This window comes from Mustela nivalis, assembly GCF_964662115.1.
Source record: "Mustela nivalis genome assembly, chromosome: 15".
Classification (NCBI taxonomy): domain Eukaryota; kingdom Metazoa; phylum Chordata; class Mammalia; order Carnivora; family Mustelidae; genus Mustela; species Mustela nivalis.
In genome coordinates this window covers 85,745,059-85,762,940 of record NC_139034.1, presented here as the reverse complement: position 1 = coordinate 85,762,940, position 17,882 = coordinate 85,745,059, and the positions used below count along the sequence as shown (strand labels likewise).

At 43.1% G+C, this 17,882-nt stretch overlaps 1 protein-coding gene across 3 annotated transcripts in view; it reads right to left on the bottom strand.

The window, feature by feature from the left end:
* MYO16 (myosin XVI) overlaps nt 1–17,882 on the bottom strand; it is a 574,710-nt gene that overhangs the window by 361,709 nt on the left and 195,119 nt on the right. For all 3 annotated transcript variants that reach the window (XM_082701002.1, XM_082701003.1, XM_082701004.1), the window contains exon 4: nt 12,696–12,839. In XM_082701002.1, coding sequence (XP_082557128.1) covers nt 12,696–12,839 — 144 coding nt within the window. The remainder of the gene's footprint in view (nt 1–12,695; nt 12,840–17,882) is intronic.

The window sequence follows — 17,882 nt, the reverse complement described above, 5'->3', positions numbered from 1 at the left end:
GTTCCCGTGGGTGCAAATAAGATTCTCTCTCTCTCTTTCTCTCTCTCTCCACTCCCAGGACCAACTGGCTCCTGGATTTCTCCATGTACATCTTCCATGGATCCTGACCTTGACACGTTCGACCGGGAAGGCATGGCCGACCCACAGAAAAGTATTTCTCCACCAGTGTTTGCACCATCCCTTCCAATTTCCCAAACACAGAAGTCTTGGAGTCACGTTTAAATTCTCTCTCCTTCTTTAACATTAAAAACAAAAACAAAAAACAAAAACCATAAAACCCCAACATTACTGTTGATTTCACCTTCAACATATATCATCGATATTTCCTTCACTCTCATCACTATACCCTACACCCATAGCGGCTTAACCAGCATTTCCGGTGATCTGCTCTGCCTTCAGTGAGGAGCCCTTAGTCTTAGTCCATGTGTGCCCAGAGCCCTGAGGACAAAGTTCTATTTTTCCCACTACAGCCATCACCCGAAGCTGAGATTTGACACATGGCATGCATAAAATCATTGATGTAAATATGTTAATAATTATACACTAAGAAACAAATTAGCATTTATGCTCACCTTTTACTTTCTCTCCTACACCAGAGTATCAATGGTTATGGCCAAAGAGGCTGTTTTTCTTGTTGCTCATGTATCCTCAGGAGCAAGCATAGCCCTGGGCACAGAGCAGATTCTCAATAAAAAATGTACTTGATGAACGAATGAACAGGTGAATTCACATCGTAAGTTAACCAGAGATATTTTTGAATATAGTGTTTCCATTTTCATCCTGAGTTAGAAAGGAAGAATGATAGCTTACAGCTTATTGAAGATGGCTTTCTTGTTCTAAAATAGTCATTCGAGTTTACACTCATTCAGAGAATAGTTCCTGTGAGAAGCAGGTAAGTCTGACGGCTGGAGGAAAAGGTGACATGCATCTGGATTCAAGGGCCACAGAGCAGATCTGCCAACAGTGTTCTGCAAGGTAGAGAGGGGGCTTCTTCTCTGCACCCAGCCCCAGACCATTGTTACGCCTGCGGTGGTTTTAAGAACCTCTTTTGATGAGGGACAGGGTCCCTGTCAAACTCTGAAATCCCATAATTCTGTTCCAGCTGCTGAGGTCTCTCTTTGCTTTTTAATAACTGCCGTGCTCAGAGGAGGACGAAGAAGTGGTAGAAGAACTCTAAGGCAAAGAATCTACCTTCGAGGTGTTTACAATTTAAGGAGTCCGGTTAAATGTACCAAATAATCCCAACAGCATCAAAGCGCAAGGAAGATGGTAGATACAGAGAGGCGGCAGAGATGGGGATGGATGTGAACTTTGGAAGCAGACCAGCTCCCGGTGAGCCCCTGCCGGGCATTGTGACTGGCTGCAAACCCAGGCAGTGACATCACTGAGACCGAGGGTCACCTCACTTGCAGGTGAGACGGAACTGGAGATGGGCAGGAGGGGGGACGCGAGATGTGATGGACACCGGCTGCTCCACACAACGGGTAAATCACTGACCTCTACGTCTGAACCCACCGAGGTGCGAATATGCTGGCTAACTGAATTTAAAAAAGAAACAGCGAAGTCTCAAAATATGCCATTGTTGAGATTTTCTCATCATCCGTGACCTTCCAATGAACTCTCCCCGATCTCCAGCGTTCTGCCCTCCGGGGTCTACGCTGCCAACTGAACTCCCTTCAGAGGAGTCACAGAGAGGGGAGACCCTGGATCCGGGGGGGCGACTCCCCGGGGGGCGGGCAGAGTCTTCTTCTCTCCTCCTGCCACCCTGGAAAGCCTCCTGAGCTTTTACCTGCATTTCACAGCCCCGTCTTGTAAGAGAGATTTTCTAAGCTGTCTGGGGTCCCTGGTGACTCTCTGTTCCTCTTAGAACCCCACACTGGCTGAGAGCACCGTGAAGGCCCCGTAAGCTAGAAGGATCCGAGTGAGATGGAGACCCTAGGATCCAAGGGCTCTGCTCTGGGCCCGGCTGAGCTAAATGATTCAGTTCCAGGCAAGGCCTGTAAAAGCCTCCTCAGGATGCCCCTGGCCTGGGGATGCCCAAACCCTTTCCTAGGGTCACCCCTGGATTTGCCACTTTCATGATCTGAGAATGGAGGCGGGCGGTAAGAGCGTCCCCATGGCCGAGGGCAGCAGGACAGGCAAGCGGCAGGACCAACAATGCAATTCTAGAACCCACGTTGGCCGAGAACCAGCGAGAAAGGAAAGCAGCACGTGCCGCTGGACCTACTTCGCTGGCCCCGAAGAGGAAGCCCTGTACTGCACAACGCCCAGCTGTCCCAGCTGGCCTGCCTTGTCCTTCCTGCTAGAGTCCCCTTCTTCCTGTCCCCAGCCGTGGCGTCATACACATGCCACCATCAAATGCCTCTCTTGCTTCTATCAAGAAATTAAACTTTCAGATTCAGTCCATTCCACTTCCTCTAGGCAAACTGAAAATACGGCATGGTAACTGATTTTCTACTGACATCATTTTGGCTCGATCTTTTTTTTTTTTTAAATCTACTTCCTCAAGCCAAAAAAGTTGTCTTATCTTTCACTACATACATTCTTTACTCCCATCTCGCGTCCATCTCATTTCTGGTTTTCAGAGATTCTAACCCAAAGTTTTTACTACTGCAAGTCTTCAATTACTACGAGAAGGGTTGGCCAGATGGTTCCCGTACCAGGTACCAGGTTTTCCTGTATTGGCTACATGCCCCCGGGGGGTCAGAAGCAGCTAAGCTCAAACGTATCTTACCTTGTCGTGTCTTTCACAGGACACTCCCTCAACTTCCTCCCCAGTTCCCACGGCACACGGATCACTGCGTTTCTCCTGAGTCCCAAATGGCCAGTGACTTGATCAACAGCGCGAGGTAACAGCTGCCCACCAGACAAAATGGCAAAAATACACGAGTGGTCGTAGACACGGGGAGACAAGGTGTGTGTTCCGTGACACTGTCATTTCTGCCTCATCTACACAAACACCACTAATGGCTATTCATACTTCAATCCTGAAATTCTGCTGTATTATCTGCAAATTATAGAATTCTTAAACTAAAAATCTTCAGAAGGCTGAGATGTTATTTATTTATTTTCTTAAAACAGACTCAATCATTAAGAGAACAGAGCCTACAAAACCCGTCGAAGAGTGACTTCCATTTGGCAAGTCCTGGCTCAAACTTTCTGAATTGAATTATAATATACACATAGAAGTATAGATCTCATAAAATCATCACTGACTATGAAAAAAATTAAAGTATAAGTTACCTAACATCACATTTTTATTAATATTAAAATACCCAGGGCGCCTGGGTGGCTCAGTGGGTTGGGCCGCTGCCTTCGGCTCAGGTCATGATCTCAGAGTCCTGGGATCGAGCCCCACATGGGGCTCTCTGCTCAGCAGGGAGCCTGCTTCCTCCTCTCTCTCTCTCTGCCTGCCTCTCCAACTACTTGTGATTTCTCTCTGTCAAATAAATAAATAAAATCTTAAAAAATAAATAAATAAAATAAAATACCCAGATCGGGTTGCTGTAGCAGATATAATATTGAAAAAGAAATAAGGACGTCAAGAGTCAGGAAGGACAGCACAGATCTCACGTTACAGCAGTGGCCACAGATACGCACCGTTCGGGGTCTTATGAATCACCGCAAAGTAAGGGAGTGGCCTGCACTATCCTGGTTAATAATGCACTTTTCTAAACATAGTTTAAAGATTGTATGTTTCTTTGTATTTGACTGTGAAGGAATTTCTGATTTTATTTAGTAATAAACACTGCACCCAAGTCCCCGGGATGAGTTCTGAGTTAAGTAAAAAATACTCTGTCACCACATGGAACAGCTAGTGTGACCGGCACGTCTGCTCTTGCAATGGCCGAGTCCAAGAGGGAGTCCTAATGACTGGAGGCAAAAGACCAGCGTCTGTCCATCTGCTCATGCTAGTGAAGTGACTTGATCCTTTTCTCTTCCCCTTTGCTAAAGAGACTCTACACCTGCCCTTTCTCATCTCATCAAGGAGTCTGTACACAAGCTGCTCAAGGTTGGGCGATGTTCTGTCCTCCCCCGCCACCTGATGGACACCCTTGGCGCCCGCTTCAGATGCCGGCTTGATGGCCAGCTCCAGGGGGGCGTCTTCCCGACCCCTCTGCCTAGCACATGCCCTTGTCTCCCACACCAGGGACTGGGTTCAGCTCGTCCCTCTTCTCCCGCTGGAGCCTACATTCGATAGGGACCGTCTCACAGATAACAGAGTCATTATTTCCCGCCATTCAGGATACTACCCATGTAGAGGCTAATCGCTCTTTCGCTGGGATTCCACAATAGCCACTCAGCCAGGGAAGACCTAGAACACCATCTACAACTCACCATCCTGAACCATAAGCCTTTAGCCTTATGCGGGTCCTTCCATCAGTATCATGAATTGACTTTCTGCCTGCGCCACTAGTCCCAACTGGCTTGTCCCAGGTTCCAGGCAGAATCCTCCTGCTCTGAGCTCCACATTTGACCGACGGACTGACTCTTGCGTTTAAAACAGTCAGCTCTGTCTACACGGAAACGAGGCTCCGTCCATCTCTTTCTCCCTTCTCATTACATCTTCTCACCCGCGCCATGCTATCTCTCACGTCCGTGGCCTTCACCTCCACTGACAGCCTCCAACAGAGCAATCCCTTTCCTGGTCTCTTCTTCCACAGTCCTGCACCCAGCCCGGTGCCCTCGACACAGACGGCCTGGTCCAGACTGAAAGTCAGTCGTACTGTTTAAAAACTCCCACGCTGTGCTACCCATGAAGAGGCGATACTTCATCATTCCAAAGCTGTTCTTGAGCCCTACCAGTGAAGGCAAGGTCAGAGGGGGGAAGGAAGCTCAGTCAGTAAGCATGGCCAGGTGTCTCTGACCCGGAAACAGGAGCCCCGGCCCCGTGTGAAGTGGCTGAGGGGCCACAGTGGCCCAGCCTTTCTCAACAGGGGCTCTGGCCATAACTGTTCCTTAGTTCCAAGGCCTGCATTATTAGGAACATTCCAGAGGTATAGGCCAGTCATTTCATATGAGAAACATCTTAGAGCAGAGCATCCCATCCTAACTCCTTTGCTGCAACGCGGTCGGTAGTAGCTAGAAAACCTCTCAGCTGAACGCATCTAGTTTAGAAAGACTCAGACGTCCACACGTCCACACAGACCCCCAGAGCTGTCTGTAGTTCAGCTCATTCCACCCCACTCCCAGAGGAAATGCAAATGACAGCCACGTTCCGCTATAAATAACCGCTCTCTTACACTACAGAACTACTCATGGTTGTTGCGTGTGAGAACTGGAAACAGCTAGAGTTACCCAAAAGTATCATAGCCTCTAAACTCTGGAACACTATGCAGCCGCTAAATAGATGTTCCGACGAAATATTTAGAAACACAGAATAATTCTGTGACTTTAAGAGACAATATGTGGGGCACCTGGATGGCTCAGTGGGTTGAGGGTCTGACTCTTGATTTTGGCTCAGGTCATAATCTCGGGGTCCTGGGATCGAGCCCCACGGTGGGCTCCACTCTTGGTGCAGAGTCTGCTTGAGATTCCGTCTCTCCCTCTCTCTCCGCTTGCTCTCTCTGCCCCCATCCCACAAAAACAAACAAACAAAAAAAAACCAAATAAATAAAATCTTTAAAAACAAACAAAAAAAATAGACAATATGTACATACACAAATTAAAGTATTTCATGTGCATTACACTCACCCACACAATTAGAACCAGGACATGTATTAAATGTTAACATTGACTTTCTCTGACCAGGAGGATTGTGGGTGACTTTTATGTTCTTTTGGTTCTTCTATATTTTCCAATGTTTCTAAATTAACTGTGAATTGCTTCTTTAATTAGAAAAATAAAATGTGTTCCTAAAAGGATATTCAGAAATTAAATCTAAATGTTTTACAATATTAATGAGAATTATTAAAACTTTAATTATCTGAAATATAGAGGAAAAATGTTGTTTGTCATGAAAAGCACTTTTGAAGAGGCAATATAATTTACTAAAAATGGGAGCTTCAATAAATGAACAGGGAAACCTAAGGAAGTTTCCCTTAGACCTTAGACGTGCAAATGTGTGCTTCTCAAACTGGCCGCGCCCGGGGAAAACCTCAGGTGCTCACGTTTCTGTCAGATTCCCATGAAAGGTGTATAATGTATTTCTCCGTTCTTCAAAAAATTTTATGTCAAGTTATAGATTTATCATGAAGCACACATCAGTACTTGTTTTCTGAAATCACTCTTATGGTCTTAATCACTATGAATACTGAGTGAGAATTTTCACCATAGTTCAGGAGGAATTTTCACCACAGACTTTAGCGATGGGAAGGGTTAGGGAATGATAGGTTTACAAAAACACAACCTAAGAACAACACCCAATGTCAGACTCCCAGAAACGGACAATAGAAAGGTGGTTCCCAAGAGCTGGGGTCGGGGAGACGGGACCTGCCGGTCAGAGCACAAGCCTCCGGTTCTAGAAGAATCGGCTCTGAGGACTGGACACACGGCACGGCCACTCGAAGTATCAACACTGCTTTGTCCACCGGAGTTTCGCCAAGACAGTGAATCGGAAGCCTTCTTACCACAACCGAGTAAGAATTACTGGTCACCGTGGGAAGTGCTGGTGTGTCAATAACCCGCCTACCGTCATCATTTCACAAAGCGCTTACGTCAACTCCTCATGCTGGACACTTAACAGACCATCTTATTTGCCAAGAATCGCTAAGTTTCATGGCCACGAACAGGGCTGAGAAGCCAACGTAGCTCCTTTCAAATTCTTACTCTGATTAACCCAAAAAATAGAACCTTGAGTAAAAAACCCTGGACGTCTGCCAGATCTCCTTCTTTGACCCACTTGCCTTTAGATCTCGTGAGAGAAATGAACTAGGAGAAACGGTGAAAGCCATTACAGCGATGTCAAAAGCGTTCTGGGCCAGGCCATGCTGGGGTTCCCGCGTGGACAGCAGGCAGCCTGACTGCCCTGAGGCGTGGCCAGGAGGTGGTAAGTGGGTCCACAAAAGCAGGCTGCTCTTCAGGGAAGCCTTACTATGAAAATGAGAGGGACGCCATGGTGACAATGACAGGAAAGACATTTAATTGGGCTTTTCCATAGTTTTTCATTACTGGAAGATCCTGCGACATAACTATGAATCTAAAGGAGGAACCCGACAGAAAGGCCGTGGAAATGGGAGATGGAGACGTGAGGCAGAAATCCTCTGACAGGTGGCAGTTAGTGGAGTGCAGAGAGGATGGAGGGGAATTTAGCTTCGGCAGGGAAACAGATGCGTTTTCCGGATGTAACAAAAGCTGTGCATGGATAGGAAAAAACGTCAAGGGTTTGTTGTTGCTTTTGTCTGCTAGGTGGAAGCTGAAGGCATTCAAGCCTGTAAACTTACTTTGTCAGTGAAACTGACAGCAAAAGAACCGCTAAGAGAGAGATTCAATATTGAGTGTGGGGTCACTTACGTAAAACGTTGATAATGATGCCAGGCCCTCTACCATAGCTCTTTTTGGGAAATCAGATGTACCTTGAACCCTCTGGATGTATAGCTCATTTTCTAGGAAGGAAGATCACCTTCTTAAATAGCAGGGTACCCCATGTCCTACTATTTAACAGATTACAGAGACGGGAAGGATAAAGGATAACTAAACAGTATGAAAGTTGCATAGCAGTCTTTAACCACACAACAGTCTAAGCAACGAATGAGCAACATTTGGGAATGAGTTAATTTTGATCTATCGGTTTAAGCCGCCTAACACAAAGTAAGCAGTGTGTTTTTGAAATGTCATTTCCTACCTCAGTTATGACAGAATTGTTGGTTTCTCACATTGACTGGCCCCACCCGTTAAAATGATCCAGTCCCACAGTACCCATTAGACATGGTCCATGACACACTGTATCCAAAAGGCACAAAAATGATGAACGTCAAATGTTCAAACGCAAAAGGCCAAGGACCGAGAAAACATTCAGAGCAATTTCCAGTAATCATCCCCTTGTTACTGAAGTGAAACAATGATAAAGCTTTTGCTGAGCCTCACTTAGTCAATGACTACCCACCTGCTAATATTTTCCCTGTGCCTTCTGATTTCAAAGAGTAAAAATACCTTGAAAGGTCTCCTAGTAGTAGGTAACAGAATTAATTCACCGTTTTGTAAATAAAACTAATTAAAATGACATCTTAGCCTTCTGTTGTCCATTACTCATTTTTTGTAAACACGTTTAATAGATGCCCTTTGTGGAGTAAGGTTTATTAAATAACTCCAGGACATGGAATATCAAATTATATCTTCCCAAGTTTTTCAGTAGGAAAGACAAGAAGTCCGAGATGATTTATCAGTAACACAGGTATATCATTTTCTCAAGTAGAAGCAACCTACAGTCTTTTATTCAATTAAATTATTTTCCTAAAATAATTAATACCAAATTCAAGGGATATATTTCCGATGGTTCCAAACACACCGGACTGTTGAAACGTGCAGATTTGCCCCAGCTTGGGAACCGGTCATGGGGCAGAGTAATGTAGCACCTGTGGCCACTTTGCAATATCAGATGTGAAAATTCAGAACCCTGCAATAAATATGTTTCTTTTACCCAAAGTCGTATGAGAAAAGATGGAAGAACTGAGCAAGTCTCCTCAGAAACGGTTCCCAGTGCAGTCCTGAGGCACGAGAAAGCAAAGACAAGCCTACCGTCCCTCCCTCCACAGACACGGGATTGCGCAGATTCTGAGTGTATCCGTTCTTCAAGATACAGATTCACGAATACAACACGCCAGAAATACACATACATAAACATGTTGAAACACATATGAAATCAAGATTTCCTAGAGAAAAAGACCTGACATGACTTGAGTTCATCACTTATCAGCCTTTGTGATTCAGTCCTGAGGGACAGAAGAGATTCTTAAAATCTGGGACATGGCCCTGTACATTGAAAATTTTTTTTTAAAAAACTAGAGAGAATTCTGAGTTATAGAACATAGTGTTTGAATATGGAGCAAATTAGAAAATATTTTTAAAATTAGGATAATGCAGAATGAAAAATCAGAACATATATATGTGAAATGCTCAACAATCTATAAAATAAAGTGAGGAAAAGAAAATTCTCAGTGGACAAATTGTAATTATAATGTATACTACATATAATTAAATACATGTATAATTAGATATAAATATAAAAAGTTATAGTGGTTTAAAATTTTATTTTGGGGAAGCAAAACATTTAGATTTGAGATATGTATTATTAATAGATTTCTTTATATAAAAATAAGGATTACATATTAAATGTACTGCTCACATCATAGGAATGCTCTACACTTCCAGTGACAGATCTATAAAATTTCAGGAAACTCCAAAACCCTATCCAACTACGTGCTGGAAATTGTAAAAATACTGAGAGACTTTTTCTGTATAAATTTTGAAAAGTCTTGCAGAAATAACCATTTTTTGATCCACCCAATTCCTAAAATATATTGAGTTTAGATGATTTTTATTTCACTCTTAAAATTCTAAGAAAGTGTGTATTGTTTTGCTTAATAAACACAGTGGGTCCTCACTATTCATAGACTCCACATTTGCAGATTTGCCTGTTGGCTGACTCTTTCCGTAATACCACAAGGTCTCCTTGGGCTCCACACCCACCGTCGTTCCTGCACAAGCATGGAGTGGGGACAAGTCTGGTCCGCCGGTGTGCACGTTTGCAATGGGGATCCCACATGACAAGTTTAACTTTCATAGTGCAAAGTCTCTGTTGTGGTCCATTTAGTGTGTCTTTCACATTTCTGTCCTTTTGTTGGCGATTTTGTCATTTAAAATGAGCCCCAAGCAGGGTGCTGAGATGTTCTCTACTGCTTCCTAGAGCAAGAAGCCTTATGGAGAAAGCACGCGTGTGGCTAGGCTTCCATCAGGCACGAAATACAGCATTCCTGGCCATGAGTTCAATGTTTATGAATCGATAGTATATATTTTAAAAGGTGTCTTTAAGGAGAAAGACAGATAAAACAAAGTTCCCACAGACCAGCTGATGACGATGTCGTGACCAGAGGCTCGCGGGAACCGAGTGCTGCCCTTCCCCAAGAGCTGTGGTTCAGCATTCACTAATGAGGTGTTTGCGGTGACCTTAGAGAACATAACTACCACAAATAACAAGAATCGAGTGTATGTTTCTTATCTGTCTTCCCAAATTCTAAATATCAGTTTGAAATCAGTGTTTTTAAAGGGGAATGAATGTATGATATTACGGTGAGAATCGGGGTATCTATTACGGTGAGAATAGGGGTATCATCTGTCCACTCTGGGGACTTGCCATTCTGTAGGAAGTCTGTCATTAGCAAGAGGACAGCAGACCGGGGGCTCAATTTATGACACCAAATCTGTCCCTGCCCTTACTCTGGGGCCTTCAGCACAGATCCTGGCCTCTCTGGGCCTCTGTCCCTCACCTCTAAAGGGCAGAGAAATCTAGCATCTATGCAGTAGGGTTTCAGGAGAACTAAGTCAATTTATCACTAGAAAGCATATGTAGAAACATATCAGACACATAGGAAGGCTGTGCCAAAGTCAATTATTATTACCTCTCAGAGTTTCATAGATCATCTGGCAAGAGTACTGACAACATTCACAGTACCTGAGCCTATTTCATGGACACGAACCTTCTGCGATCCAATTAAAATAGCAACGTTCCAGTGCTGCGCAGTATTTGATAGCAACACACACAACCACACATATCTCTACTCCACAAAAGCTCATAACACATAATTATCTCTCACCTCACTGGAATTGTTCTTATTATGATTTTCTAAGAGACTTGAAAAAGATGATTCCAGTGCTTTTAACACAAATGCCAAGCCTCTACTCCTCAGCCCAACAAGTGGGAGTCATCTGTGATCTGTGGTCTTTCTCTCAAGCCCTACATCCAACCCCACACCCAATACGGACAACTTGACCTTCAAACATCTAGATGCGAGTCACCTCCCACCACCGCCACCACCACCATAGCGTCTAGCCCGGGGAGTGACAACAGATGGCTCCCCCATCCTGCCCCTCCTTGTCCACTCTCCACAGAGCAGCCAGAGGGATCTTCTCCAACAGAAGTCCGATCGTGTCACTTCACCCAAACTCTCCAGAGGATCCCTGATTCACCGGGGGTGAAAGAACACGGGGAAATCCAGTCACAACTCACTCACATGTCCCCTTCTCCATGAGGCCACCCCTTAATACCCTCCGCTCCTCTCCTCCTGGCCTTCCCACAGTTCTCTGTAGTTGACATAACTGTGTATTTCACTCATTTGCGTATTTGTTCTTTCCGGCTTCTCCCCAGGAGAATGCAAGCTCCAAGAGGCAGGGATTTGTGTTTTTTATGTTCATGGCTGACCCTCTTCGTAAAGACCAGAACACACTCAAATACTTACACAGTCTCTTACTCATCCGGAATCTTTGGAAAATGGGAAGAATATTGGACAGGCAGTGCTAACACCAAGTCCAGTGGCACTTACTCCTGGAAGTAGAATAAATCTCTCTTTTGAGGTTGTAAACAGGAACACATTCCTGCTACAATTTTTGTGTCAATGGGTTTCATCCATATTTACTTGAAAGTGAATTATTCCTGTGGATAGATGGCTGGGCTGGCTATTCCACGGTGGCAAGGAGACCACTCAGACTTGCTTCATCCACGAATCAAATCTCTCAGTGGTGCCCTTACTTGTTTGCTTTTGTCTGTTCTTGCCACTCTCTCTAACATAAACTTTTTGTTCGCCGGGTAGCATCTAGAACATAGGGGTTATTCAATAAATATCTGAATGATGAATAAGCTGGAAGTTCCTCAAGGGTAGGGATTATGTTAAAAATAGTAATCAATAAATATTAATTCAATGATCAGTAAGTGAAGGTCACTGTAGAATATAACTGTCAGAAATACAACTTTGTACCTGATGTGAGAAAAGAGTCACTGCAGAACCATGAACATGTTAATTTGGATACTATAGATTTAACTCTATGATCACACATGAAATAAAACTAGCTTCTATTTCTCAGTTCTGTCTCCCAAAGAAAAGCAACATAATCAGACACTGAGATGTGCAGGTTTTCTAAAACTCCTGCATAATTTCTTAAGAATCTTTGTTAAGATAACACAAGATTTTTTTTCACCAGAAAAAAATCCCAACTCTCATTTCTGAAATAATTAAAATATATTGTGAGGATCAATGCTAGGATCTAAGCCATAATAAAAAAACAACAGCAACAAATAACTCTAGTATAGTTTTATACTTAAAGTTTTCATTTTCTTGTAAAGAAATGCTGTAGACACTGGTTTACTAGATGTGAGCAAGACAATAAGATTCAACAGATGCCATATCTCTTTACTGTATGCCTAGCTGGCTAAGAATTAAGAGAATGGATTGAAAGAAACACCACTTATGAAACCACTTTAGTTAGGATTCACTTGCAAAGTATAAAGGCATATAATTTCCCAGAAAAAAAACTAGCAGAGTAGAGCTCCACACGACATCTACACAATCTGTTTTATAAACTCTGTCACCCACAACCTTAGTCTCCAATTATCTTGTAACTCCAGGAAAATAAAGGGTAACATACATACATATTTTTTTTATCAACCAAAGTATTACATATTGTGAAATAGTAATAGTTAAATATATAGCCTTTGGTATGCTGTCAAATCTTCCAATGGTAGAAAACTAAATTGCTTTACTTACTAATACAAGCAGCAGGACAATATCAGGGTTATCACAAGCGCAGGCGATGTGCATTGGTGTCCAAAAGTCTTCATCCTGGTGGTTGACATTGACCCCTCTGTCAATCAGGATCTCTGCAATGAAGGCATTATCATACCTAGCACACTGAAAGAAAGAAAAAAAGAAAGAAAGAAAGAAAGAAAGAAATGTATTTCAAATGATGATAAGGTTCATTGCAAATGTCCAAAGATAAAGACTTCAATGCCAATTTAGAGGTTGAGAGATGGGACTAACAATGCTCCAGCTAACCTACAAGCTAAGGGGCAGATGGGGGTTGGAGGATTCAAAGGGAAATGGCATCCACAGACAGCAGAAATAAAAATGAGAACATAGGGACAGACATTAAGAAGGAGGAAAAAATTTCAGTCTTTGTGTCCTTGTCATTTTTACAAAAGATTACCAGAAAATCTCGGACCGCTTGCCAGAATTATCTTTCTGAAATACAAATCTGATCATATGAGCCTTCTGCTCTAAAATATACATATTTTGTTATTCAATTTTTTTGACAAAAAGAGTTTTACCCCCTTATTGCATCCAAGACAGATAAGACCCGTCATGGTCCTTCTAAACGCATCCCCCATCATCCAAACGCAGCCTTCAGCCTAGCTGCAAAAGTTAAGTCAGTACTCCAGGGTGCCATCTTGGAACAGTTAACTATTGGTAATTTCAGAATCTTCTAACATGAATTTTAATCATTGTGTTTTATAGAAATTTCATAGTCTACTAAATCAAACTCTCCAGGAACTTGTTTTGCTCTTCTATTTATTATTTATAGGTAAAATTTATAAAAAAAATTCAAAGTCAGGGCTGGCTCCAAGGGTACACAATCTCCATAGTTGTGCTTAGGCAGTTCCTGCATTTGGTTTAAGACTCCACTGTTGTCATCAAGAACTTTCGTGATCATGGTATCTCCCCTGCCAGGTAAGTATGTCATCAAGAACTTTCAATAGTTATTGAAGAGTCCCACATATTCACTTGCCCTGCACCTTATAAATTATCCTGTCCTAGTATAAGTCTGATATTTTATATCTATAAGCTACATCAGTTCCAATGCATATTAGCTAAATTAATATTTTAAAAAAAGATTTAAGCTAAATAAGCTAACTACAGATCAGCAAAATTTCTGAGTTGATAGATACATGTTTCCCATAGGATTTGAATTCATCCAACAGTTCCCCTCCCACAGAGAAGTAGTAATCAATGCCATCATTGGAAATAGCATCATGTCAATGTATCAACTATTCCTGGACCAGACAATTAAAAACAAATCATGGGAGGGCTTTCCCTTTTGAGTAACAGGGCCCAGACTGGCATTCCTGCCCAAAATAACTGCAACAAAAGCAAAAACTCTCAGACAAAATATGACTTCCAAGAGCTGGGAAGAAACAATGCAGTCCTACTGCTGCTGTTATTCCAGCTCCCTGGCTTGAAGGGCTTTCCAAGCTGCAGCACAGTGAGAAGAACCCTGGTCACCCAGGGCCACTTAAGAGGAGACTGAACTGAAAGTCCAGAGACTGAGCTGGCCAAGACATAGGACAGAGTCACAGAAAGATCAGGGCTGCACAGAGAAAGGGGACTTCAAAGGTCTTCTACCCCCACCTAGAAATACTAAACTCCAGTTCTGAAGGGCTCAAACTGCTTCCAAATAATTCAACACCCCCCCAAAGAGAGCTCAAGGTTATTTATAGAAATATGAAAATATTCAGTACCCAACAAGGCAAAGTTCACTATGGCAGCATCCAGGGAAAAAAAATGACCAGATATACAAGACAACAAGCAAATAGGACCCACAAAGAGGAGAGAGGGGGCCAACGGGAGCCAACTCGGAAGCAATACACTTGTTAGAATGAGCAAATCTGCATGTTAAAACTGTTACAATAACTACATTCTGTGTGTTCAAAAAACTGGGAAACTGTTGAACATGGTAAGCAGAGATATGGGAGACAGCAAAGAGACTCAAATTTAACTCCTGGTGATGAGAACTACCAGGGTGGAGATAAAAAATACACCAAAGGATGGGATTAACAATGGACTGGCTGTTGCAGAAGATAAGACTGGTGAACCTGAAGATGGTAACATAGATTACACAAAGTAGGACAGAACAATCAATGACTTTCAATAGTGAACCAAGCATCGGTGAGCCATGGGCAATCTCAGACAGTAACCAAATAGACGGATAGTACCGGAAATAGGTTTTACAGAAATTGATTTATATTTTCATATTATTTAATTTGCATTAAAATTAGTGATTACAAGATAGCCAGTTTTTAAAATTAGGTACAAGGTTTGAACTGGTATTTCACCAAAGAAAAAAAAAAGACACATGAATTGTGTTTCCCAATCATGATGCAGTCATGGAAGAACATCCCTATCTTCCTCCAGTATCTGGTGGTCTCAAGACCGTGAGTGGTGAGCACGGTGCAAAATCATGGTTCAGGTTCCACATGAAGGAAGATGCAAAATCATGGTTCAGGTTCCACATGAAGGAAGATGCGGAGGCATCTGTACTGGGATGCATGGAAGCACCTGGGGCAATGGCACACGTGAACTTGGAGGGATTTGAACCATGACGTTTGCCTTTGTGAAGTACTGTGTCCTGTATAACAGTAACGAAGATGCTAAGACCCCGAGTCCCATTCACAGGAGCTGCAGGTTTGGGTCCAACAACTAGTAAGATGAGGATCAGAATCTAAAGGCTCAATAAATAGGTTTTAGAATTAGGGCCTGGATCCAATTTCTTTCAGGAAATTCACATGCTGCTAACACTTACTCTGCTGTCTTTATTTTTTGATAACTCCCTGCAGAATCAACAGTGATAGGACCTCCTCCTTCCCTATCTTTCAAGACCCCCTCCACCCGCACCTCAGGAACCCACATTTACAATTCAAAGATACCTACAGTTTGGCTCTTCCCTGTCTTTTACCAAAAAAGAGTTAATTAGATACAGTGTGGAAAATGGTATCAGCCTCTCTCAAGTAATGTAATTTTTAGACTCACATTTCAGAGGATCATGAATAATAATTTGACAGCAATAAATACCTTCTAATCGCACTTGTCTGAAAAGATTGCGATAGTTGAACATTCCCGTTACAATGTTCTTACAACATTACTGTTAGATAGTAAACCTCATTCTCACTGGAAAGGGTTTTCTTCCAGCTAGCAAATCTTTCTCCCGATTTAGGCCGTTCTTCATCATTTCAACCAATTTCTGGCAACAGTTTATTGCAGCAAGAAGGTGGCTGGACTGCCACTAGGTCCCCTTCAGAGAGCTCTGAACGCAGCAGTCGTCCCCCCCGATCCACCTGTCACCAGCCCCTGCGTCTCCAAGGTCCAGACAGGACAGGCTACATAACTAGTGGGACCCAGTGCAAAATGAAAAAGTGGGGCCCCCAAGAATTTGGGGGCATCTGGGTGGTCCCGTTGGTTGAGCATCTGACTCTTGATTTTAGCTGAAGTCATGATCTCGGGTCATGAGATCGAGCCCCATGCCGGGCTCTGAGCTGAGCATGGAGCCTGGTTAAGCTTTTTCTCTTCCCCCAGCCCTTCCCCCCATGCTCTCTCTGTCTCTCTCTCTCAAATAAATAAATACATTTTTTTTTAAATGACTAAGAATTTTAAGAGGGTGACAGCAGAGTATGGAACCAAGCATGGGTTCAGTGGAGCCTAAAGCGACCATGTGGACCCCGTGCCTGTGAAGCTGTCCTTGAACTGCCAGATCTCTTCATGCACCCCGCCCCCCAGGTCCCTCAAGTCCGCACACTGCACTTCCTTCCAGCGAATCCCTGGAACCTAGTCCGTTTCAAATAAGCCTTCCTCACCTAGAAATGTCCGTAGAACCTAAATCTATTTCTGTGGAAACACCATCTCTCCTGCAGCCTCCTCCACGGAGCAGGTAAATTTCCATCTGGCCCTGAAAAAGCGTAGCCATTTTCTGAGCATATTGATTTTTTTTTAATTTTTATTTTTTAAGTAAGCTTTACACCCCAGTGTGGGGCTTGAACTCACGACAGCGAGAATGGAGTGGGATCAGAATGGAGCCGATCAGATGCCCCTGAGCTTACCGATTCTGATAGATTCACTATTCATTCACCTTAATATGCTAATTTCAAAGTCACTCGATCCTTACATCCTAGCCCTATTCTCCCAAAAAGGTCTTTCTCCCCTTTCATCAAAGTTCTCCACTTTCATCCCCTACAATCACAGTCGTCCCGCAGTGAGCACGTCAGCCACGCTGGGTTACACACCCTCTCTGAAAGTGTAGAATGCCCTCCCTCTAGGCCCCCAGAAACCTCCACCACATTATACATTAGTTCCCATCCCCTGGCTTGCCACCCCGAAGACTGGCTTCATGCTAAATTACTAAATCCCAATATCCCAATTGTGATCAAAACATTCCATTCTGCCTCCTAACGCATATTTAGAGAGCAACACCACAAACAGCTCCTTCCTCCAACACTGTTCATTGAGTTGCCTAGGATTAGTGAGAACAAACACCCCCCACACTAACCAGCAGTCCACAGCTTCTCAGGGAATGCATTCTTTCACTGTTTGGAATTGTTTGTAACCAAAGGTAATTAATGTCTCTCGATGTACAAATTCAATACAATGCATATTATTGATTCAGCTGAAAAGACCCTAAAAACCAAAGAAACCAAATTAACAGACACAATTTTAAACTTTAAATGTTTTGTCTTTTCCCTACATCTTGTCATAAGGGATCTTTTATGTATTTTAGTTTTTTGGTTGGCTAACGACCATATCCTGAACAACTCTGAAATCTATCACTCAGAAAATTCAACGTTTTCTACTACAAATGCTGAATTCCCACATTAAACTCCTTGTTCACACATGGAAGTTATCTTTTGCAAGTTTTTGGTTTTCTTTTTTAAAACATGGGTCAAACCTGTCACATTAGTTTTCTCACTGTCTATATATTTTCAGGGCACACTTCTCTTTTTTGCTCCTCTGCGCAGATTTCACAGCCACCAGGGTGGGAGAGATTAGCAGAGAGTTACCAGGACAACATTCAGTTTGATCCCGATATCAGTTATCGAGTGGGTATCACATGCTAAGCACAGTTCCATTATTAATCAAAAAAATTCTCTCTGAACCCTCCAGAAGTGGAGGGGAGAGGGAAGCAACATGACT